The sequence below is a fragment of the Pseudorca crassidens genome, chromosome 15 (assembly GCF_039906515.1).
Source record: "Pseudorca crassidens isolate mPseCra1 chromosome 15, mPseCra1.hap1, whole genome shotgun sequence".
Classification (NCBI taxonomy): domain Eukaryota; kingdom Metazoa; phylum Chordata; class Mammalia; order Artiodactyla; family Delphinidae; genus Pseudorca; species Pseudorca crassidens.
The window spans coordinates 75,172,361-75,197,607 of record NC_090310.1 but is presented as its reverse complement, the minus strand read 5'-3'; the positions used below and the strand labels follow the sequence as shown (position 1 = coordinate 75,197,607).

The 25,247-nt window shown below is 50.1% G+C and overlaps 1 protein-coding gene across 6 annotated transcripts; it reads right to left on the bottom strand.

Annotated features, from left to right (window-relative positions):
* Positions 1-8,200: 8,200 nt before the first annotated feature.
* SLC2A10 (solute carrier family 2 member 10) lies at positions 8,201-23,252 on the bottom strand. 6 transcript variants are annotated; one of them, XM_067708322.1, is made up of 7 exons: positions 23,105-23,177; positions 22,058-22,089; positions 17,921-17,974; positions 15,899-17,182; positions 15,341-15,463; positions 13,979-14,114; positions 8,201-10,360 (listed from the first exon to the last, which is right to left on the bottom strand). In XM_067708322.1, exons 1-7 carry the CDS (start codon positions 23,158-23,160, stop codon positions 10,282-10,284), a joined length of 1,764 nt encoding a protein of 587 aa, XP_067564423.1. In that variant the 5' UTR covers positions 23,161-23,177; the 3' UTR covers positions 8,201-10,281. The 6 variants fall into 6 exon arrangements, with proteins under 6 accessions (XP_067564423.1, XP_067564427.1, XP_067564424.1 ...); XM_067708326.1 differs by lacking the exon at positions 22,058-22,089 and having other exon boundaries at positions 23,105-23,213; XM_067708323.1 differs by lacking the exon at positions 17,921-17,974 and having other exon boundaries at positions 23,105-23,193.
* Between the last annotated feature and the right edge of the window lie 1,995 nt (positions 23,253-25,247).

The following is a 25,247-nucleotide window of genomic DNA, read 5'->3' as shown; positions in this document are numbered from 1 at the left end:
GCTCTGATTGGCTTAAGCTTTGCTCACGTCCCCATTTTTCAACCAATCACTGTAGCCAGGAAGGTAGGGGATGGCATGCTCTCATTGGCCAGGCAGGAGATGGGATGGTCCCCAAGGAGATCATCCTCACGAGCCATCTATTGAGGGTGAGTAGAAGTGGCCAGTGTCCAAACAACAGATGTCTGCTTCTGCTGCTGTATCCTTCACAAAAAATCTACTGGACTCTCTGCCTTCTTTGAGTGATACCGTCAAAAAGGGACAAGAGAATTAAAAGAAAATGTAGTTCTTTTCTGTATTGGAGTTGAGGCAGGCTGGAGAAAGCCACCAAAGCTTCAAGGCAGAGAGTGAGAAGTGGAACCTTAATATCCAGGCAAGTGTTGAAGGGATAAATGAATGCAACGGGGTGTGAGAACGGGATGTGAGAAAGGGTCTCTTTCTGCTTCCAGTTTGGTGGAAGCCACAGAAGCCAAGGGTAAGCCAAGCGCCCACGGGCAGCACGTGTCCTCCCCTCCATCTTTGCAGGAATTGCAGAGGAGGTGGTCAAGACTGGTTTCCAGACCCTTCGCCCAGTCCCTACCCTGAGGAGGATGGAGAAGCTGACAGACAGAGAGGACTGGTTTTGGGGAGACGCTGCTTTGGAGAAAATGCTGTGGCATGTCCTTGCTGCCAGCACCCCAGCTCTGTGGTGGAAAAGAGGATGTACCAGCTCTTCACCCACAGCCAAGCCGGAGAGATGCGGGGGAACTACCTGGGGAGTCTGCTCCCGTCTCCTGGACAAACCAGTGCCAGACCCAGGCCTATAACAGTCTACAGGTTTCAGATGGTGGCCGCTCAGCCTCCGCAGGATGAGGGATTACTGCCACCTGCAACAGGAAGTGGCTCCGGAGTGGATCAAAGGTGTGAATTTCTTCCAGGGGACTGGTTCTGAGCCCCACAGAAGCAGCTGGTAATGGGATCGCTTGGGATTCTCAATGGCAGGCCCACCTGGAAAGGTGAGGGATCCAAGGGGAGGTGACAGACCACGGTGCCAAGGATCTGCGTCTGAGGAAGTGCATTCAGAGGTCCCCAGTGGGGGAATGGCCGAGAACCCACGCACGCTCCCCAGTAAGAGAAGGAATCATCTGCAAATGCCCACTGAGTCCAGAAAGCATGATGCCGCGTCCTGACAGCGCCAGCCAAGTAAGGCCTTTCCTGCCTCTTATCTTTTCGGAGTCCGGTGAGGGGGGATGGGGAGGTGAAGGAAGAGTCGGGGAGGGGAGAGATGTAATGTGAATGAAATTGGGAATTTTGACATTACTCGACGGTTTTTTAGTAAATTTATCTATTTTTGTCTGTGTTGGGTCTTCGTGGCTGCGCGCGGGCTTTCTCTAGTTGCGGCCAGAGCGGGCCACTCTTCGTTGCGGTGCGCAGGCTTCTCATGTGGTGGAGCATGGGTTCTAGGCGCACGGGCTTCAGCAGGTGTGGCGCACGGGCTTAGTTACTCTGCGGCCTGTGAGATCTTCCCAGACCAGGGCTTGAACCTACGTCCCCTGCATTGGCAGGCGGATTCTTAACCACTGCACCACCAGGGAAACCCTGGACATTTTAATTACTGAATTTAGACTGTTGTTACACTTGGAAATGACTAAAAGACATTTCATTGTTCTCATCATATTGTTATTTATCATTATCTAAGAGTGAGCAGAAAAGCTGTGGGATCTGCCCAGGTAAAGAACCCTCCCACTAACAGTGCGCGGTTTAAGTGTGCGGTGGGAGGGGAAATAGAGTTGATGGTTGCACTGCTGACTTCCCCATTTTCAATGTACCTGAACGTGTCCGCCCCACAAGCAAGTTCAAAGAGACAGTGGTGGCAGGTGGGATCATTATATGGAATGAGGCTTCAGATCCGGTGTGAGAAAGGGTGACCCCAGAAGCCTGGAAATCTCAGGTGCTACCATGGGGTCACATTGTAAATGTCCTCAAAATATGAACGCGCGGTGGCATTAGAGAAGTTAGTATGGCTATTGGTGCTTTAAATGCCCTTCAGATCTGAAGATATCAGTGAAGGGCAAAGAAGTGTTGATTTGGAGCAAAAATTTGCCAAGAGTTACCTGATCTGGTTCCAACTGTCAAGGATATAGTGAGAACTTATTTTGTGCCCAGCGTTGTGCCAGAAGCATTTCAGGGAGAAGGCAGTGAAAGCTGGCGTCCAAACGCAGTGGCACTGCCAAATTCTCCCACCTCGTGAGTTGACATCTGATTGAGAGATGACCTCAGAACGAGCTTTTTGGATTGTATCTCGGTAACCACCGACCCTGCCTGTCAAACCCAGAGACTTAGGATGGCATCGGACCCCAAATCTGGAAGAACTTAGCAACTTCACGGTGCCAGATCCAGGGAGAAAATATGCACACAGAGAAACCAGAAAAGCATAGGATGATGGGGAGAAAGAAAGAAAATGAAAACACTCTGTTTCCACTGGCAGAAATCAGTCTTTGCCAGGAAAACTGGAATGCTGACTTGGTACGCACATAATTCAATTTTCTACATGTTCAGAAGTAAAGAAAAAGCGAGACATTGGGAGAAATTGCTGATAAAATGTTTAACATTGGCAAAGGCAATATGTACATGAACTCAGCCCCATGTCAAATGCCTGATAATCTAAAAAGGTACATGCCACCACATTGACATACAGTATGATCTCAGTGATGTGAAAATACCTATCAAGATGTCTGTCTCCATTTTTAACTAGCTTGAGCTCTCATCATAGGCAAAAGGTTCGATGAACATATGCCAAAATATTGTTAGTTACTAGCAAGGCATGGGCAGTTTTTATTTTTGATCTCTAGATGTTTCAGTGCTTTGCGATTTTTCTAACGTAAAAAAATTTTTTTAATGATTTTTTTTAACCTAACTAGTCCCTTCATTATTGAAACAAGACACATGTACCCGAACTCACATGAATATACATAAAGCATAAAAGGTTGAAAACAGGGGGATACTCTCCTCTCCCAACACTCCCAAGCCCCACTTCCTTGAGATAACTACTGTTAAATTTTTTTTTCTTTTTTTTTTTTTTCTTTTACGTTGTTACCATGAAATATTTATACCAGGAATGAAAACCTGGATGGGCTGTGTAGCCAACTGCGGGTTCAAAGCCACATCTAAAGAGAATGGCTGCTGTTCTGTGCCACCTGGTGGCTGGACTTCAGAATGCAGGCCCATTGTGGCCAGATCTCTTTCAAGAAAAGGCAGAAGTATGGAGTTGTATGTGAAACAACCCAAATTTCAAGAGTTGGCACTATCTCAAAAAATTTAAAAGCAATGTCTGGGCCAAATAGAGTACATGTGAGGACCAATTTTTAGAGCATTGAGGCCTCTGTTTTAAGAAATAAACATAGAGTGCTTTTCTTAAATTATTACCCCTAAACAATGTCTAATGATGAGAGAGACGAGGAATTTTGTTCATCTGCATTCCCTCTGCTGCACCTTCTTCCTTTCATTTGCTTGTTTTTATTAGTATATTATGGCTTATATTATTATTCTATCAGTGACATTTATGACTTTATATATTATGCTCCATTAAAAAAATTGTATCAACTTTTTACAGCATCTATAATGTAAGGAGAAAAGCATTGTTCTTTAAGTCTCGGTGCTAAGAAACATCCTTTATTCTGTATCTGCAACATTCCAGGCACTTTACATTCACTTGTCCGTTCACTCCTTCATTCATTCAGTCCATTCATTCCTTCAGTAAATATTGAGTGTCTACTTATGTGCTGTTCTAGACACAGGAAATGCAGAGGTAAACAAAACAGGCAAAATGCCTTGCCTTTGTGGAACTTACATTCTTGCAGGGGACATGGATAATAAATTAACAAATAAGTGAGCTACACAGTCTGCTGGAGAGTGACAAGGGCCAAGGGGAAATAAGGAAGCAGGGAAGGGAGAATGCGAAGTGTCAGTGTGTGCGTGTACATGTACGTGTGCATGTGTGTATATGCGTGTGTGCATGTGTGCGTGCACATGTAAGAGTGGAATTTTAGCTGTGGTAGCCAGGGAAGGCCTTCCAGAGAAGACGGCTTTAGAATAACACATGGAAAGGAACTGGGCCGTACAAGTATCTGTCGTGGGCACATTCCTACCACAGGGCACAGGAAGAGCCGAGGACGGGAGTCCGAGTGTACATGTGTTAGAAGTGATTGAGAAAAGATGAGGTCTGAGAGGAAAGGGTGGGCACCCCACAGAGGGCCTGAGAGGTGGTGGTAAGTGCTCCACTGAGTAAGAGGGGGAATCACGGGGAGATCAGATCAGAAGAGTGACGTGGACTGACTTAGGTTTTTCTTTTTAATAAATTTATTTTATTTATTTACTTTTGGCTGTGCGGGTCTTTGTTGTTACGCGCGGGCTTTTCCTAGTTGCGGTGAGCGGGGGCTACTCTTCGTTGTGGTGCGTGGGCTTCTCACTGTGGTGGCTTTTCTTGTTGTGGAACACAGGCTCTAAGTGTGTGGGCTCAGTAGTTGTGGCACGCAGGCTCAGTAGTTGTGGCGCACGGGCTTAGTTGCTCCGCGGCATATGGGATCCTCCCGGACCGGGGCACGAACCCGTGTCCCCTGCATCGGCAGGTGGACTCTCAACCACTGCACCACCAGGGAAGCTCATCACCCATTTTTTAATTGGATTATTTGCTTTCTTGCTATAGAGTTGTTTGAGTTCTTTATATATTTTGGAGATTAACTCCTTATCAGATTTATGGTTTACAAATATTTTCTTCCATTCTGTAGGTTGTCTTTTCAACTTATTGAGTATTTCCTTTGCTGTGAAGAAGGAGCATTTGGAGGGTGAGTATGAGGTTCGAGTTCCTGGGTTCCAAGTGAAACCTGTTTGTCAGGCTCTCTGACCTTTCTGCCTACGTGAAGCAGGTGTGTACATTAATCCAGCATTAGTGTGACTAATCTACAAGACGGTGTTTGCAGGGATTGATTCTAAGGTTGGGATATGGGATCTAGATTGGACAAGAAGGAGAATGAAGCCCATGAGCTTCTTGACGGATTTTGGAAAAGCAAAATCCCTGGGGTCAGGGATCTGCATTTAGAGGTGAAAGATCTCAGTGAGGTCAGAGAATTATTGCCTTGGGGAGCATTCGCGTATTAGGAGAAAAGTTATTACGTGGTGACCAGGAAGTGGGATGTTTGATATAAAATATTAAGGGTGAGTAGTGTTTGAGGTTGACCATGTTCAGGACGGAGCAGGTAAAGTGCAGCAGGAGGCCGCTGGGATGGCAGGTACAGAGCCTGGCAGAGCTGTGCTGATGAGGGGTCATCCAAGCAGATGCGGGAGCTGGAGAGGAGAGGGTCAGTCATCAGCCTTGTAAGCCTTGGTTTCCTAACCTGCAAAGTAGGGGTGGAGATTTCCTTTCCAGGTCTGATGACCCATGACCTCAGGCACAGGCTGTGTTTGGTTTCACATCTCGTCCCATGAAAGGCCAGCCCCTTGGAAGCAGCAGGCAGATGCTAAGTGGGTGTACACAGCCTGCTCCTCTCCTGCAGGAACCCATCCCCCCATCCCTTCACTCCTCCTTGAAGGACGCATGTTGTGGGGACCTCGCTGGTGTCTCACTGGTTCCAGGCTGACACTGCCAGCGCTCCTCTCCAGGAGGGTCTGATGTGAGAGTAACTGAGGCCCCCTGTCTCTTTCTTGGTGCTTATGACTTCCTTGATCATCTCACCGTAGCACTGCATTAACCAAAGACTGAGAAGCATATCGCGCATGGCACTGGAAGTGACTTTACATGGCTCACAAACATCACATAAATGTGCTGAATCACATCACTGTTCTTTCAATCCAGACACAATCTTAGGTCGGTGCCACACCTCTCACACTTGCTAAGCCCCCTTTTTCACCACAGAGGAGGCCTTAAGTTCAGAGCCCTCAGTAGATGACAGTATTTCGTAAGAATTCAGTGAAACTGGGTTTCTTTCTACTTCTGTTATTGACATTCATTTATTTTTTGGTACTCACCAACATCACCAACAAAGGGTATTTGACGGCATTAAGTCTGATCGTGTCAGTCCACTGTTCAAAGTTCTGTGGTGGCTTCCTGGTATGCTTAGAAGAAAGTCTGAAATGCTTCTGTTTTCTGGAAGCTTTTCATGACCTGACCCCTGCTGACTTCCCCCTTGTCTTCTGCCATCACTCTACCCTCCACTCGCTCCTCCTTGGCATTCCTCCAAGATGGAATCTCAGTCTTACCTCAGGGCCTTTGCACATGTTGGGCCAGCTGCCCGGGATACTCTTGCCCCTGATCCTTCCATGGCTTCCTCTAGATCATATAGATCTGTGCTCAGGCGCCACCACCTCAAGGGGGTTCTCTCTGATAAGCATCACTAACTGACGCGCATCTCTCTCTCTGTTTTTCTCTCCTTCCTTCCTTCCCCCTCCCCCCTCCCCCCTCCCTCCTTTCCTTCTTTCCTCATTCCCTCCCTCCTTCCCTCCCATCTCTCTCCACCCACCCCATTTCTAGCTCTTGTTTCCAATCTATCTCCCCCACTAACATGACCGATCTTCGTCTTGTTCCCTGCTGTGCCCTCAGGGTCTAGAACAGTGTCCAGCACACAGCAGAAGCACAATAAATATGCATTTGAGTGAAAAAATAAATTAATATAGTTTCCTTTTAAAATCCGTCTATTTAAGTTGAAAAGCAAATCACTTTAGAGCGTTCAGTAAGTAGTCTGTGTAGTGCAATGTGAGAAACTACAGGAAGGTGCTAGGTGATGGGCACACACGTGAAACGCTCTGCATGAGAGTAGGATTTGGGAAAGGCTTCCCTGAAGTGATTCAGGGATTATCTGGGAGAAGGAGAGCTACCCAGTCCCCACCCTGCAGATCAACGAACAGATCACATCACTTTTCTGGTTGGTGCTCACAATTTCTGACCACCTAGTAGGTACCCTCAAATTGTAGATTTCTCTGATGCTCTTCCCCTTTCTGAACTGCCCTCACTGTTCTCCCCACCCAGGGCCAGATGCCCCTGGAGGCTGCTGGGGCACTTACTCAGCCATTTTTGAGCACCTGCGATGAGCCCAGCCCTGAACTAGTGATTGACAGGTATCATCTCTGTATAGTGAGTAGTATCGTCCCCATTATACAGATGAGCAGTTACTCAAGTCACACACCTAGTTGTCCCAGGGTAATATGTTTGCGATTCCAACCATTTTCCCCTTCATGTCTCTTTCCCTTCATGTTCAGTAACACCCCTCCCACCTATTCAATTCAAGCTGCTTGGCTACTCGGCTACTTGGCTACTTGCTTTGCTCTGATTTAAGCTGGGATCCTCAAAAACCCAGAAGAAAAGAATATCTCACAGGACATCAAGGACGGAGGGACAAGCTAAAGGCTGTGATTTAGCCACAGGTGTGTTGAGTTGAGCTTAAAAAATGATTTTTTCAATTAAGAATCAGTTGCCACTATTAAAAAATCAGGAAATTTTACACCAAAGTCTGAATTACTGGATTTTTTTTTTTTAATTCAGATGGTCAGGCCACAATGGGCTCACATTCCTTCATGGCAGGCACCAGCTGCACTTGAGTGTCAGTCATCCCTGATAGAGAGGCCTGTGTTCACCTGTTTCCACAGACCTCACTACTTCCTATTGTCTTACCACAGTGGACTTCACTCACCTACATCCCCCACCTGATCTATGAGTTTATGACCCTGAACAAAAAAGAGGAGAAACCACCCTAAGACCAGAAGAGCATTCTCCTAGGCTGATAGGAAAGGAGAACTGAGAAGGTTTGGGGATCCCTGGGTAGAGAATTAGATCTGAAGGGGCCAAAAGGACAGCTGTAAGCAGTGATGGGCTGGTAAATGTTTAATAACTGCTCTCCAGGGAAAAAATGTGTGTGTGTGTGTGTGTGTGTGTGTGTGTGTGTGTGTGTGTGTAAATTTTACTGGAATAAAGGATGTGTTTGTTGCACAAAATTGACAATTTGGGCTTCCCTGGTGGCACAGTGCCTGGGAGTCCGCCTGCCGATGCAGGGGACGCGGGTTTGTGCCCCAGTCAGGGAAGATCCCACATGCCGCGGAGCGGCTGGGCCCGTGAGCCATGGCCACTGAGCCTGCGCGTCCAGAGCCTGTGCTCCACGACAGGAGAGGCCACAACAGTGAGAGGCCCGCGTACTGCAAAAAAAAAAAAAAAAAATTGAAAATTTACAAATAATAATACTTTATTGTAAATACTCTTTATTGTAAATGCCATCTAGCCAATTAATTCTCACAGAAATGTTTTTGTTGATTTTTCTGCCAACCTCTTGATTCCAAAGCCAACTGTCACTGCAATTTAGCCACGATTTAACAAAATTAGACCACGAAGAAATGCTTGACAACAATATGACTCAGCAAAGAAGTTGCTGACGTCACTGACGCATGAATGCAGTTCTGACATGAATGCTAGTTGAAATGTTTGTTCCTGTTAATGAATAAGACAAAAGTAAAACAACAAAGACTTGTGTCCAAACTCCTTCACCAGTGACATGAGTCACCTGTTGGCTGCACTGGATAATAATCCCCTCCATTTTTTGTGCCGTTCACAACGTATCAACTACAGGCAGAACACACTGTTAAGTTTAATTTACATTATTAACATTGTATCCATCACATTCTTAAGACTGGACAATCAACAAAACGACAAATCAAGCCCTGATCTGTGGTGTTCCCCAGTCCCTGCGGTGCAAATGCACTCCCCGTGGGTCACTGAAGGCAGACCCGGCAAGGGATGGGCAGTGCCCTTACCCCACGTTCCTCATGCGAGGCAATAGGTGTAAATTACCTTAAGAGCACAGATGAGAGCAAAATGGAGTAAAATAAGGAAGTGATGAGTTTTTAGTATGTATTACCTCGGTTTTAATATAATTTATTTAAGTATAAATTTAAATAATTTAATTTTTTAGCAGCTGTGTTTAACAACGAGCTTGCAAAACTCCTGAAAATTTAACAATCAGCTCTCACAAGCCAGCACAAGCCGGCTCCAACACACCACTGGATCTAAGGGAAGTAGCTAGAAATGAGAGACAAGGACTCAGGGGAGGCCAGAGTCCTGTGGGAGAGGAGCTACTTGCTCAGTCTCCGTCTGACTCACCCCTTGGCGGGGGTGGAGGGGGTGGCCCTTTACAACATCCCAAAGGTGGGGACCTGGGTATTGAGGGTGAGCAGAAATCCCGTCCATCCTGACCAGCTGAATGGGACCAAATGAAGACCCTCCTGATGGGAGACAGAGGTTAAATACACCCCTGGGGGCATAGTCATACCCATTCTGTAGATGTGGAAACTGAGGCTTCAGGGAGTTGTTACTTATCCAGGGTCACTAGCTGCCGAGAGGTGGAGGCCACACCGACAACCAGGTTTGTTAGCTTCCGACCCACCTCCTTTCTGCAGAGTCCGCCAGCGCCATCCTGGAAACAGCTCCTGGAGCTCGTGACCTGCACTAGGACGGTCCTTGGATTTTAGTGCACACAACTCTGGAATTCTGTTCACCGTTCCCCTAATTAAAACCTATGTCCCTGAAAGAGATGACTAGCAACTTGAGAGCAGGACCCATGCTGAATATCTGTGGTATTGCCGGCACTTAGAATTCCAGCTCATTGGCATCAGAAGAGATCTTAAGAACCCCCTGGGTCAGAGCTCCCATTGCACATACAGGGAAAGCTGAGATCCCCAGTCCGACAGCAAGAACACCAGCAGCCTCAGGCCTTGAACTCAGGACTAGAGCTCCTACCAACCATCTGAGTTGCTGGTGAATGACAAATATTCCAGGTAAGAGAATCAGAGGGGTTGAACAAAACGAGATCTGAGAGCCAAAAAGCAGGCTTCCCCCTCCCCAGAAAGTCCCAACCAGATGGAAAAAGAGAGCAGAGAATATGGTATCCTCAGCTGGATTTAGGGGTGATTCCAGGAGAGACTTCCTGCCAAGGTGGTACCCTCGAGATCCTTTGTGAAAGCCCATAGAGCAACGAAGTCTCCATAAGATGTTCTCATCATAAGTTCATTACTGCAGAGATGCGCAGAGTCAGTGGGGAAACTGAGGCAGGAAGGCAGAGCCTCAGGAACCCTCAGAGCCTGAGACTCCACCTGAAGACTTCTGAGTTCTCAGATTTTCATCCCTTTTGCCCCAGCAAAACAGACCTCTTCCGGAGCAGGGGTGCCTCTTGAAGGACCAACTAGGACTTATGCTCTGGCACCCAGGCAAGCAGGAAGCTGAAGGCTGTCTGCTAAAGCCATGGTTCCAGCATTTTCCAGATGGACTCCTCAGCAGGCCGCAGAGACCTCAATTCGGCTGTACTGGATGCCAGCCGAGCTCTGCCTGTGGCCAAAGCTCAGGGCGAACCTGGAGAGCAGAGAGTAAGTGGCGTCAGAGGGTGACGGGGCCTGGTGGCCTTCCCCGGGGGGTGATGGGAGTGGACCATACCTGGGATCCCCATCCCATCCCCACCCCACTCCTACCTGACCCTCCCTGCTTCCTGCCTTAATGCGCATTTCAATCTTCTGGACCACCCAGCCGCTCCCCCCCCCACCATCTTCCTGTGTCCACCCACGCCTCCTACAGCCGGTTCTCCTAATCACAGGACTGACCTTTCTAAGCACGAAGACCAACTCCTGTCACTCCTGCTGAGAAGTGACGTCACTCACAGCCTCATGTCCAAGCCCCTCTCTGCAGCTGGCCTCTCCCGTGTCACCGCCCTCCAGTCCCATCTTCCCATTCCACCCCGGCCACATGGGTCTCCTTCTTGCTCTTCAAAACCCCCAGCTTGTTCCCACCTCGGGGCCTTTGCTCTGGCTGTTCCCTCTGCCTAGGACACTCTCTTCCAGCTCTTGGAAAAGATGACTTTTTCTCATTATTCAGGTCTCAGCTCAATTGCCACCTCTTCGCAGAGGTCTTCGTTGAGCATCCTTTCATTCATTCACTAGAGCTAGAGTCACTGCTGGCCTGTCATGGGCCAAGCACTGTTCTAGGCCCTGGGAATAGACCAGTGAACATAACAGGTACACAAAAATGTCCTTCAATGTCATGAAGAGCTCACGATCAACTTGCGTCATTAATGTACCCATGGTACACTTGGACCCTAGCTGAAGAGATGGAAAGCTCCACACTGCCGCCAAATCCACTGTTCGCCCTCTGACAGTTAACCTGCCTTATTTTCCTCATGATATAAACCCCACTCTCATTTATCTTATTCCTGCATTTGGGTGTTCTGTAATCCATCTCTCCCCTTTGCATTAAAATGTAACTTCCTCCTCATTCCAGAGACACGGTGTCTCTTGGTCACAGGTCTGTCCCGTGAGCCTAGTACAGTGCCTGGCTCCTAGCTGGCACTTGGAAAATATTTGCTGAAAGTGAATGAATGGATTCCTGAGAACGCTCTTTTGGTGATCATATCACCCTGGGAACGGAAAGGTCTCTTCTGAACCCAAGTACCCTGATGTGAAAGGGAAAGGAACATGCTTATGGCACTCAGTGGCCACTGATGGCAAGGGCGTCTGAGCCCCTCGGTTACTGATGTCTCTCTAAAGGAGCAGAGGAAATAGACCGTTAAGCTGCAGGTCCCCATTTCCAACAAGCACATCTGCGGCATGAGGACACGAATAGAAGTAAACCCCACAGCAGCAGACGGTCGCTCCATCCAGCCTCCATCCTCTCGTCTCCTTGGGGATCTAGGTCTCCTCTGTTGCATGTGATCTTCGTAGGACTGTCAATAGAGGCGGCTTGCCCTATCCTGGCCAATTTGGGGGTTAGGGGGGTGGGCACATAAACCAGGCTTAGCCAATCAGACTTTCTCCTGGGGATGTGATTCTTGTAGGGAGCAACACAGCACTGAGAACAGTTGGTGCTGGAAGGAGGGTCCCATTAGTGCTTGCTTGCAAGATCTCTGGAGCTTCCTGTGTCCCCATGCTCCCCACAGGTGAGTTTCTTTCTCTCTCTGTGGCCTGTGATATCAGGGGCCCCCTGAACGGTAAGGGCTGGAGTGATGGCTCACCCAGCCAAAGTTGGCTCCGGACCCAGCCAAAGCCCCTAACTTCCTGTCTTTTCCTGAGGCTGGAGAAGATCCAGCCTGCTTTCCCCAAGGTCTGGCCCAGGCTCCTGAGTCCCCAGGTCCAGCTCAGTGTTCCCCTGAGCTGCAATTCCCTCCTGCCTCACGCTAAAGCTGGCTTCTGCCTGCCTTTCTGCCTCCTTAGCTTCTTATTCCAGAGGAGGGGTCTGGAATCTTCTCCCAAGAAAGCTGGTATAGCAGAGATTCCAGGTGGCTCCTAGTATCTGTCCCTCCTTTATGTCTAGTAACAGCACCCTCGATGTTTAGGTGAGCACATGGCACCCAGATTAAAGACCATGTTTTTCAGCCGCCCCTGCAGGTGGATGTGGCCAAGTTCCATCCAAAGGGCTGTAGGTGGAAGTGACGTGTGGATCTTTTAGGTTGTGTGTCCTTCTCTTCCCCTTCCCTCTTTCAGGGAGGTGGTGGCCCCCATGGGCCATGCGGAAAAGTTTATACTGAAGAGAAGGCAGAGCAACAAGAGAGAAGGAGCCTGGGACCCTGGATGACCCCTTGAAGCACAGCTTCAACGCCAGCCCCGGACCCCCTATATTCAGCCTATTCCAAGCAGCCAAATCTGTCTCCTAACTAATATGGCTGGACTGCTGAGGGCCCCGCAGGTGTCATGCAACAAACTGGGAGTGTGCGACTGGCAGAGAACACTCTGGGCGGGGGTGGACCAGGTTTGAAGTTTTACATGGACTCGTTCTGCATCCCTTTGGGGGCCAGGTTGGGGCTTGGCAGGAAGCTGCAGGGAGGCAAGTTCCAACTCACCATTAGAATGATTTACCGTTTTAATTTGTTAGGGCCTCCCAGGAATAGAACGGGCAGTCAGACGCTGGTGACTCCCTTTACGACAACAGGCAACCTGGGGCACTTGCCAAGGATGCTTAGGACTATGGTGGTTTCAGGTCCCTTCTGACACCCCCCCCCCCCAGTACTCTTTATTTCAACAGCCCGAGGTCCCTGATGCTAAGGTTTTGAACCCCTGTCTAGGACCTACAGACCTTATGTGATCTAGCTCCTACCCACTTGGCCAATCTGATCTTCTCTCCTCCTCCCCTCCCTCCTTGCTCTCTCTGATCCAGCTACCCTGGCTTCCTTGTTGTTCCTTGCATATGCCAGATACACTCCCAACCTCAGGGTCTTTGCACCTGCTGCTCCCTCTACCTGGAAGCCTCGCCCTGCCTCATCTTTACGTGGCTGCCTCCTTCTCATTCACTTAAATGGTACCTACTCAGGGCATCCCTCTCTGACACCCACTCTGATTTAGCCACAACCCTGTGCCCCTCTGTCTCCCTCTCCACCAGCCAGACCCTCTCAATATATTTTGCTCAGTTTCCTTTTCTTCCAGCTACTCATCACTAACTGAAATGCTTTTGTTTCTGCATTCACTGGCTTATTTATTTTCTGTTCCCCTCCCCTACTAGAATGGAAGTTCCGTGAGGACAAGGACCTTCTCCATCTTATTTTCAGACACATTTCCTACGCCCCGAACACTGTGTGGCATATTAACACCCACTGAGTGAGTAGATTATGCTCAGAGTTCTTTGTGTGTGATTCAAAAGGCCATGATTATAATATTTTGTTTCTCTGAGCTTCCATGACTCTAAGATTCTGTGGTTTTAGGATCTAACTATTCTAACCTCCTATGAGTCCATAACGGCATGATTTTTAAATTCCTATGAGCTGAGCTCAAAGTCAAATAAAACTCTGCTGTAGGAAGACACAAAACAACTCAGGGAAAAGAGTTCATGTTTGAAGACAGGACAAAACTCACTGTATCCAGGCAGTAAGAACACCAGGAAGAGAAGAAAAACACTCTTTTGCAAAGGGAAAGTGTAATGGCTAAAATCCTGAAGCAAAGTGCTCAGGGTTTGATGCCACTCTTCCCCCTAGGCTAGCCCTGGCCCCCTTACCATCTCTTCTGGAATTGCTGGTCTATCTCTGTCAACGACTGGCCTTTTGTTTCAGGGACAAATAAATAGATGAAGCCCAGGCCGAAGACAGCAGTCAGCCCGTAGAGCAGGAAGGTCCAGGACAAGCCAATGGCACCTGGGAAAAACGGGGTGGGAGTGTGGACAGGGCACAGCCTGGGCCAACTCCTCGAACACTGAAAATCAGTTCACCCAAAGCAGATCCTCTAGATGGTAGATTTGCAGTATGCCTAACACGCTGTGAGATAAAAGTATCTTAAAGCAGGAGTAGGACTGGTTGTCCCAGAGGCAGGCAAAGGGCCGGGGCCCAAATCCACCAACATCTTGGCCATACACTAACCAGAGGTGCACCCTTGCCCCTGAAAATGTGCATGGAGGGAAAATGACATCCACCTCAGCAGCACGACAGCTGCGGGGGCAGCCTTGGCAAAGCTCAGCTCCGAAAAACCATCCTCAGAAACTCCATGAATCGGTTTTTCAATGAATCAAGCATTCGGCCAATTTGGCGTGTGACTGGTTTGCGAGAGAAGGCAGAAGCCTCGGCTCCACCCAGAAGGCTGTGGAGGCAGAAGCACTAATGACGTTTCAGACACCATTCTCACCTCCAACAGCCAGGGCCACACCGCCTCCGAGCAGCCACCCTTCACCAGCTTGACCTCCACTTAATCCTTATTCCAGCAGGGAGAGTGCTGGGCTGGGAGGAGGAAGACTGGGTTCTAGTCTTCTAACTAACTGCCTGGCCAGACTTGGGAAGGACGTATTTCCCAGTCTGTGAGATGGGGATGATAGGGATATGATACAGTTCTAATAAGCCCTCCCTCCGTCCCTCCTCCCCTCTCTCCCTCCCTCCCTCCCTCCTCCCCTCTCTCCCTCCCTCCCTCCCTCTTTCCCTCCCTTCCTTCCTTCCCTCCTTCCTCTCTCTTTCTCACTCATTCATCCCACATAAAGGGGATGCTTGAAGACTGAGGCACCAGGGAGAAGCTTGGATTCCCAGAGACTGTGTATGGGAGACAGGCATGGTGGGTGGGTTCTTCTGCCAGTATCTCTCACAGTCCCCCAGGGCTCCTCCTTTGAAGAGGAAACACTTGGGTGCAGGAAATGGGAAAACAACTAAACCCTAAGAACTGTGCCTTGGGGCCCAGGCCTCCAAGGGAAGGAGCCCTGCCCACTCTGGCCTCGATGACCCCTGGCCTTGGGTCAGAAGCATCTCAGAGACCCTTCCCTGGTGCTCTGGGGTTTTCTGTGACTTATACCTGGACGATATGGAGGCCCAGGCTCTGTCTGGAGGCAGTTGTTTCTGGATCTTAAAGGAACCGGGCCAAGGGATTAGGTCAGAGGACTCACCAATGAGGTCGAGGAAGGAGAGGCTGATGAAGAGGTTGGCGGCCCAGTTGAAGCTGTTGCAGAAGGCAAAGGCTCGCCCTCGGATCTCCACGGGGTAAACCTCGCTGAGGACAAGCCAGGTCACTAGGACAGGAGAGCAGGGAGGACTCTTAGGCTGCAGCTGGGTCTGCCCAGAAAACTGAGGGGTTTCCCGGGACATCAGACTTTCAGTGTCCTGGGCAAACCGGGATGGTTGGTCACCCTATTCATTAAATTCCTTTCCAGCTAAAACCCTTCCGAGTGAGCTATCCAGGGGCACATTCTGGTTTTATGAGGCCTGAAGCTTAGGGGCCTTTATTTGGGGCCTTTATAAGAAAGAAAATATTACAAACATAACTTAGGCCTCTGCCCTCGGAAGAAGTACCTTCAGAGAAGCAAGGAGCCCTGAAATCTGAGTTCATTGTTCTCATGGTCAAGCCACCTCTAGTCCCTCTGAGACCCTGACGGATTCGGTCCCCAGCCTTCCCGCTAGGAGAGGTAGAAGGCTCCAGAGTTACCTGCAAGAGAACTTCCACTTACCTGGTCCAAAGCTAAAGGAGAAGGCGCTCACAAACAGCATCATGCAGACCAGTGCGGTCCAGTGCAGCAGGGCATGCTCAGGGGCAGGAGAAGGGCGTGCAGCGGGCATGATGCTTAAGGCTGGCAGAGGAAGGGCAGTGGGGTCCCCAGCTCCCGGATGAGGCTTGGGTTTCTCAGAGGTTGACAAGACTGGCCGCCCTGGGCTCTGGTCGGTCATTGGCCGCAGAGGCGGAGCCAAGCCACTGGGCAGGCCAGAGTCTCCAGGGAAGCCTGACAGCCGAGTGGCATTGGGCACGGCCAGGCAACTTGGGCCTGAGTCCATGGGCACAGCAAAGCTGACAAGGCCTATGCCGCTGACCGACAGGGCCATGAGCGCACAGCCAGCGATTAACAGGGCCCTGCGGCCCACTCGGTCCACCAGCCCCATGGCGGTCAGGGTGGCTGCCACCTTCACGGCGCCAAGCCCCACGGAGGCCAGCACAGCCGAGGAGGCCCCACGGAAGCCGACTGAATGGAAGATGGTGGAGGCGTAGCACAGCACGTTGGGCTGCCCTGTTAGCTGCTGGCAAAGCACCAGCCCCAGCCCCACCATGGTCCGGCCTCTCATGTTATCCCTGGTCCTGAAGAGGTCCAGGAAGGAGTATCTTGGCCTCCCCAGGCCCAGCTTCGTGGCCTCGCCTCCCTGGAGGGGGATGAGGTCCCTGTGGGCTGCAGCATCAACTGTACCAGGGGGGAGGAGGAGGAGGCTGAGGGACTGCAGGAGAGCAGGCGCAGTGGCCCAGCCGAACATATGCCTCCAGCCCCAGAGGGCACCGACCAGCACGTAGTTGAGTGCATAGGAGAGCAGGATGCCCACGGTGATGCCTGCCTCGTAGAGGGACACCAGCACTCCCCGCTGCCGTGGCCCAACCAGCTCTGACACGTAGATACAGCAGGCCATGGAGGAGAGGGAGATGGCAAAGCCAGCCACTGAGCGGCCCAGGACCAGCCAGGCCAGGGAGCTGGCCAGGCTCAGGCTCAGGCTGCCCGCCAACAGCACCAAGTTGCTCCCGAGGATGGCTTGCTTCCTGCCATAGCGGTCGATGAGGAAGCCCCCTACCAGGGAGGCAAGGAGAGCCCCCAGGAGCAGACTGCCCACCAGGAGCTCCTGTTCCGAGCAGCTTAGCCCAAAGTCAAGCTGAAGTGGCAGTAGGGCACCCGATATGACTGCCAGTTCATAGCCAAAGGTCAGGCCGCCCAGCAAAGACACAGAGGCACACAGTGCCAGGAAGAGTGAGGGTCGGCCTGGAAAACAAAAGTAACAGGGACAGAGTCCAGAATGTTTCCTGCCAGAGCGTCCACCCAACCTCCTCTCCCTCTGTCCACCCCTCCATCTCTCCATCTATTCGCTCATCCATTCATGTATCCTTCTACTACATCCATCCATCTATTCATGTATTCATCCATCCATCCATCATCCTTTCAACCACTTCTTGCTTTGTCCGTCCATCCTTCCAACTGTCTAATCCATCCATTCACCCATTTATCCACGTACCCACGCATGCAAGCATCCACCCATGCGTTCACTCCTTCCTTCATTCCATCCATCCATCTATTTATCCATTTATCCACATACCCACGCATGCATCCATCCATCCATTCATCCACTTCTTCCTTCATCCATTTCTCCCTCCATCCTTCCTTCTGTCCATCTACTTCACCCATTCATCCATCCATCCATCTACCCATCCACTTCTTTCTTCATCCATCCACTCCATTCATTCACCCATCTATTTACTAATCAATCTATCCACCCAGCCCTTCATCATTCACTCCTCCATCCATCTATCTACTCCATCCACCACATTTTCATCCATTCATTGGCCCATTTATCTTCCCCTTAATTCACCCAAACATCCATCCATTTTTTGATCCATCTATCCACCCATCTTTGTATTCCATCCCTTATTTACCCAGACACACACCCATCCATTCATGCATCTGTCCAATCATTCCAAAATTTATCTGGCATCTACAACACACCAGGCAGTGTTCTTGGGGCTGGCAATACAATGGTGTTTTCAAAGATCTGACATTCTAGTAGAAAAAGGCAAATGATAAATGAATTAATATATAATATAATTTCAGGTGATGATGGGTGTCGTTTAAAAAAAAAAAAAGGCAGAGAAGGGAATTCCCTGGCAGTCCAGTGTTTAAGACTCCACGCTCCCATTGCAAGGGGCCCGGGTTCGATCCCTGGTCAGGGAACTAGATCCCCCATACATGCTGCAACTAAGAGTTCGCCTGCCACAACTGAGGAGCCCCTGAGCTGCAACTAAGGAGCCCACATGCTACAACTAAGGAGGCGGTGAGCTGCAACTAAAGAGCCCTGGAGCCGCAACTAAGGAGCCCACCTGCCGCAACTAAGGAGCCCGTGTGCTACAACTAAGACCCGTGCAACCAAATAAATAAATATTAAAAAAATAAAACTACTTTCTGTGTATTCTTGGATTAAGTAAATGAAGAAATATATTAAGAATGATGGAAGCCACGTTTAAAAAAAGTAAAATAAAATGTGGCCAATGTGATTAAGGAACTGTGTTTTTAATTTATATTTAATTTTAATTAAGTGTGAAAATAGCCACATGTGGCCAGCAGCTACCATATTGGCAGAGCAGTTAAACGGGTTGCTCTTAATTTTTAATTCACATACATAAACAAATATTTCTGGAAGCGTCAGGAGTAATCCAGATGTATCTGTCTCACCCATCCCCACCTGGACCTGACAAGAACATTCATAACATTATAGCCAGATTTATGCAGTGTTTGATCTGGACCAGGCACTGCTTTGAGCACTTTTAGTGTAATAGCTCATTTAATTCTCACCACAACTTTATGAGGTGGGCTTTTGTATTATTTATGAATGAGTAAACTGATCATCAGAGACTTGCCTAAGGTCAAGAGTAGTGAGTAGCTGTGTCTAGATTCAAAGCCAGGTGGTCTGGCTCCACAATCCCTGCCCCTAACCACTCCATTATTATACCTTGGCATAATAAGATTTCACCCTGTTCTCTTACTTCCGCCTCGCTCCATCTATGTTAGGCAATTTTTGTGCTGGGGGGAGGAGTTTCATGGGTAGAGGAATCACTCCCCACTTTCTGCTCACCTTTCTCCCCATCACCTCTGCCCCCCAGGGAATAGCCTCCTACCATTCCCTGGCTGGCCTTGCCCTTCCTCTTCATGACCATCAGTAAATACTCTGGGGAGATTATGCTGCCCAGGTCCTGCCCCTTCTTCACCTCCCTCTGCCCCACCTCCCTCGGTTTCTGGAGTTTACTGCCAGAAGGGAAGGTTCTTCCAGGCCATGTGAGGCAATCGAGTGAAAACACAGAATTTTCCTGCCATTTCCTGGGCTCTTCTTGAGGTGAATGGGAACCCAGCCAAAGGGCTCACAGGCAAAGCTGACTGTCCACGGGTTCTGCTGGAAAATGCAGCAGGACAGGTTCAGGTCACAGTGGTAAGAGCAGAACAGCAAAAATAAAAGTGAGATCAAACTGTAATAATAACAAGTGTCATTGATGGAGTATTTCCTCCCCGCAAAGACTTTAGGTGCCTTCTCTCAATTTATCTTCGTAACAACTCTAGGTGGTACTGCTACAATTATCCCCATTTGACAGATGGGAAAACGAAGGCTCAGGGTGTTCTCACAGCTGGGAAGCAACAGGATCAGAACTCAGACGCTGACCCATCTGATTCCCAAACCCATGCACTTAAGAGCTTTGCTGGATTGACTTCAAGCAAGAAGGGCCGATCAGAGATAGGTGGGGTGTGAGAGAGAGCAGGGGCGTAGGGGGCAGATGTGGAGAGGAAATAAAGTTCTCAGGAAAATCCCAAGTCACAAAGCATGGTGAAGTGCTACTGACCCATGGAGCTGTGAAGGACAGCCTCAGATGAGTCAGGGCCGCTAGAAAGATGGGGGAAGAGGATTCTCTTCCTTAAGCTTTCCAAAGCTCCCACCACGTGCTCCATTAAGTCCTAACTCCTTAGCATGACCTCCCAGGCCCTTCACGAGCTGGTGGCCCCAGCCCAACTCCTTGGTCACCTCTCCTCCCCACCCCTGTCCCCACCTCTCCAACACACCCTGCAAACACTGGTTCCCTGCACACACCGTAGATTTTCATGCCGCTCTGCCTCCGCATGTGCCTCCTCTCCCTCTCCTGCTCCACCCGTGTTTCCCAAATGCCCACTCATCCTCATCCCGGGGGGCCTCTGATAATACACGTCTGTTATTTGGCATGAGTCTCGCCGGCTCTGTGGGGAGCTGCCCTTCCCTGTCCCGTCTTCAACTCTGCCTCCGGATCGGGGGTAGAGATGACCTCCCTACTCCACCCCCACCATCCAGCTCCAGAGGTGTGTCCATGACCCAGATCTGATCAGCCAGCAGGTTCCCCGGCCTTGGACAGTGGTGAACGTCACGTAGCTGAACCTGAGCCAGTGAGAGCCAGTCCAGTCCAGGGTGTTTGCTTACTTGGGGTACTGAGCTGGTAGTTTACCTGCCTAGAGCAGGTGGGGGCCATCTCCCCTTGGGAGGGATTCCTGACAACCCTGCCTGAGCCCCTAGATCCAACCATGCCTGAAGCTGTGGACTTTTCAGTGACCAATAAATAACACCCCACCTTTTTTTTTTTTTTTTTTTGGTTAAGCTACTTTGAGGGAATCTCTAATTCCTGTACGTCTTCCTCAACTTTCCAAGTCATATTTTTCACTTCCAACCAACTCTGCTCTCTCCTGCATTTGCTCACACCAAGTAATTGAATAAGTGATGTTTACCTTATTGAACTGAGCAGGATGGGGACGGAGACTTACTGTCTCTGTGCCTCCAGGGCTCCAGCCCCACCCTGACACCCAAGATGGGCTCAATAAAGCTTCTACTGAGTGAACAAATGACTGAGTCAGGGTCCAGGGCGGTATCTCCACGTCCCATTCCAGGACTGTGTCAGATACATTTGAACTTAATCTACTGCTCTAGAGCAGCTGGAGGAATCCTACGATAGCCCAAGTCAGACCACATCATTCTGCTCAGAGCCCTCCAAGGCTCCCACTTCACCCTGAAAAAAAGCCAATGTCCTGAGAGTGGCCTTCAAGGCCCTGTAGGACCTGCCTCCCTTCACTGGGCTCCAGCCACACCAGCCTCCTTCCGGTTCCACCTCACTTCAAGCCTGTCTCATCTCAAGGCTTTTTATCAGGTGTCACCTCTGCCGGGAAAGCCCTTTCCTCCATCTCAGAGGCCCCAATCCCCCTTCCCTCTGGTCTCTGCTCAAACGTTGCCTTCTTATGAGAACTTCCCCGGCCCTCTACTTAGAAATGCAAACTCCCGTGGCACCCAGCACTTCGTATTCCCTTCCCTACTTGTTTTTCTCCGTGGTACTTTTCATCATCTGAAATAACTATATGTTTTACATATTATTGGGCTCCCCAAGCAGAATGTCAGCCCCAAAGGAGCAGGAATTGTTTGTTTGTTCTCAGTTGTCTCCTGATGCTGGGGACAGTTCCTGGCATACAGTAGGCACTCAGTAAGTACTGGTTGAGTAAACAGATGACTGAATGAATGAATGAACTCAGGACACAGGGAATCCAGAGAGAAAGGATCTTGGCTTTTGAGCATCCTGGGGTGGGGGGCCGTAGGGTCCAGAGCCTGGAAGGGAAGTAAATCCTGGCCTCCAAATTAGAGTGGCCTAGCCTGGATTTCGGAACCACTCTTCCTTTCTATGGGTTGTCTGTCTAAATATAGTATATGAAGCTGTCCCACACTGGAGGAAACCCCTCAGTTCTCTAAGCCTCTCACTGTGGCAGGCAGAGCTGCCCAGGGAGAGAATCAAGGGGCAGGCGAAGCGGAAAGAACCCAGGTTTTGGGTGCCCATATCACCAGCTGCAAGTCCCAGGGCACCCTCAGTTGGTGACACTAGAGCAGCATTTCAACCAGAGTCACAATGTATTGGGTCCCTCCCCCACCAGAGACCTGCCATGTGTACCCCTGAAACTCCAGGGAAACACCAGGTTTGAAACTGAACCGTGCAAATATGCTCACCCAGAAGGCTGGCTTCCAAATGTCCCAGCAACAGGTGATACTTACAGAGCAGCCACTATAGCCAACCTCACATCCTTTTCCAGAAGCCATACCTGTGTCAGCTGCCTTCATTCCTACAGCAACCCTGTAACACAGGCACTGGTACCATTCCCATTTTACAGATGAGGCAACTGAGTCACAGAGAGGTAAAGATGTTTGCCTATGGTTGTGACAGAGCACAGAGTGACAGAGCAGGCTCTGAACTCGGGCAGTCTGACTCCAGAATCCCAATGTTGGGTGTGATAAAAAAATAAAAGCTCATGTTAACTGACCATTTACCGTGGGCAAGTGGTATATGAAGTAATTAAGTTCATATTCTCATGTCATTCACATGGCTTCCCTGTGATAGGGTGTTTTATGGGGACCGTTTTGTAGATGAGGAAACTGAAGGTCAGAGAGCTTAACTACACTGTCCCAGGTCACGATGCACCTGGGAAGTGGGGGAAGGAGGGCTGGTACCCTGGTCTTTCTGACCCCAAAATCTATACACAGGGCCACTGAGTCCCCGAGCCCTAAACCAATGTCTGCCACGTAGTAGGTGGATGAATATTGACCCTTTGATGCTTCCGAATCCAGAGAGAAAAACAGAAACCTTAGTCCCCTGGAGCAACAAAGAAATTCCCTCCCCGCCTCCCCCCACCCCATCTCCCCTCTACTGAGTATCTGGAGAGTAGAGGTTTTGTCTGTTTTGTGTAGGCCAGCATCCCCGGGCCTAGAACGGTGCCTGGTGGGAAGCGCTCCGCGAGTGGATGAATAAATTTGCTCCCTTCGGAGCCTCCACTTCTTCATCTGCAGAATAGGAACAATTTCACTGGCCTGTTGGACGCTGTAAGGCTTAAAGCGGTCAGGAAAGGGTCTGGCCCCGAGTAAGCGCCCAGTATCAAGTAAGGAGCCCTCTCAGGTCACTTTTTTTCTGGGCAGAAAGGAGCATGGAAGGAAGTGGGCCCACGTCCCTTCCCAGCCGCCAGCCAAGGCCTGCTGTCCCGGCTGCCACCCGAGTGGGCTGTATCTGGTCGGGGAGCTGCAGCTCAGGGCAAAGAGTGCGCGCGCAGGGATGGGGTCGCCGGCCTTCCCTGCCCGCAGCGCCGATCGCGACTTACCCATGCTGAGCAGGACTCCGAGGCGAGCTGGGGGCTCTGGGGACCCTGGCGCGCATCCCCCGGCCGAGTCCCCGCCTCCGCCGCCAAACTTTCCGGCCCGCCTCCAGCCTCCGTCCCTCCCTCCCCGCCTGCCCGCCGGCAGCACAGCTGCCACGTCGGCCAGCCCTGGGCCCCTCTGCCTGGAGGCGGGACAGAGGTGCGCCCTGGACGTCCCCAGTCTGGCCCGGCCTGGCTGGCACCCCACCCACCGTCATCACCACTGTGGGGAGGACCCCACAAGTTGTCTTTCCCTGTCCTCCCCGCGGGAAGGAGACTTCCCAATCACTGTGGTCCTCTAGTCCGGCCTCAGACTAGGCCACTAGTCTGGCCTCTTCAGCCAGCATGTGTACACACACACACTCATGCATCTACACTGACTCACACATACCCACTTCAGCCACTCACTCTCCCACATTCATCTTCCATTCACTGGACACTTAGGTTTGGACACGTCCCACCTGCGCTCAGGCAGGGTCCTAGGCCTGGAGGATGGGCTGGGAGAACCAGACAGATAATTAAGTTTGTTCCTCTGGAATTTACTTTCTGGTGGAGGAAGAAGAAAGATAAATAACCAAAGGAACCAGAGAAATACCAGCTAGTAGTGACAAAGGCCAAGCAGAGAATTAAGCTAGGATGCTGGGTTAGGCAAGCACAGTGGCTGCTTTCGCTGGGGGTGGGCTTGGGAGGGGATCTCTGGGAAGGCTGCTCTGGGGAGGGGATATCTGAGCTGAGACCTCAGGCTCCAGACAGAAGGGAGACCAAAGGCAAAGGCCCTGCAGGAAGGAGCTTGGGGAGCATAAAAACAGAAATGAAGCCATAGTGTCTGGAGCACAGGGGTTGACAGGGAGGGTGGAGGGAGATGGGGCCCGAGGCAGGGGTTGGCAAAGCACAGACCATTTAAGTCCTTGGGAGGCCAGGGTTAGGATGGGATTTTATTCTAACTGACACAGAAATAATTGGGGAGTTCTAGCAGGTTATAGGGAGTAAGGGTGGAAACAGGGGACCACTTGGGAGGCTATTGCAAGGTGAGAGGTGAAGTTGATTTGGACTAAGGTGATAGCAGTGGGGCTGGAGAAAAGTTGGCAGATAGCAGATAGACTTGATAAGGGCTGACAGACTGAGAGAGGAGCAGTCTGGGGTGGGAAAGGAGATGTGAAGTTCTGTTTGGGCTGTGTGATGTTTAAGATGCTCATTAGGCATCCAAGTGGAAATAGATGAGCAGTTCCACATAAGAGCCTGGAGTTCTGGAAAGGAACCAGGCTGGGGACACGCCCACTAATTCTCACCATCAGGCAAAAGCACAAATGCAGGCTCAGCACTCAGATGGTCAGAGGCTTCTCCGGCTTCTCACTGCGTGTTCACACGTAAACATGTGTGTTCACATGTAAACACTTTTGTTCACATGCGTCAGTAGCCACACCCTCACCCAGCAGGAATCGGGTGCCACTGACACAGACAAGCATCTCGGCAAAGAAGACAGCATCGACATGACCTTCCGAGCCAAGGGACCCGTGTACAGTTCTGAAAATAGTAATAGCTGGGGCAGTTGGAAAATATGGCTCCAAAATTCTTTGTTCCTTCCCTTGAAATCCGGGTGTGCTTGTAACTGCTTTGGCCGGTAGGTTGCACAGAGTGGCATCGTGTGATTTCTGAGGCTGGGTCACTGTGACACTGGACACAGACCTGGAGCTCTGAGCCTCTGAGAAGTCTGACTACTCTGAGCCTGCCATGCTGTGAAGAAGCCCAAGGCACACAGAGAGGCCACGTGTGGATCCTCCTGTGATGGTCCTAGCCTTTGAGTCTTCCCAGCATGTGCTCCAGAGCCAGCCTTCAATGATTCTGGCTCCCAACCCTCAAGTCTGTCCAGCTAGGCCCCAGACGTGGTGGAGCAGAGACAAGCCATCCCTGTTGTTCCCAGTCTGGATTTCTGACCCACAGATTCCATGATTATAATAAAATGGTCGTTTTGAATTTGAAGTTTTGGAGTGAATTGTTATGCAGCAACGATAACCAGAAACAACAGTTTAAACTATTGAGGGATAATTGATTTAAGCATCTTATGTGTATTTACAACTGCCTAATGAGTAGGGATTATTAAAATGTA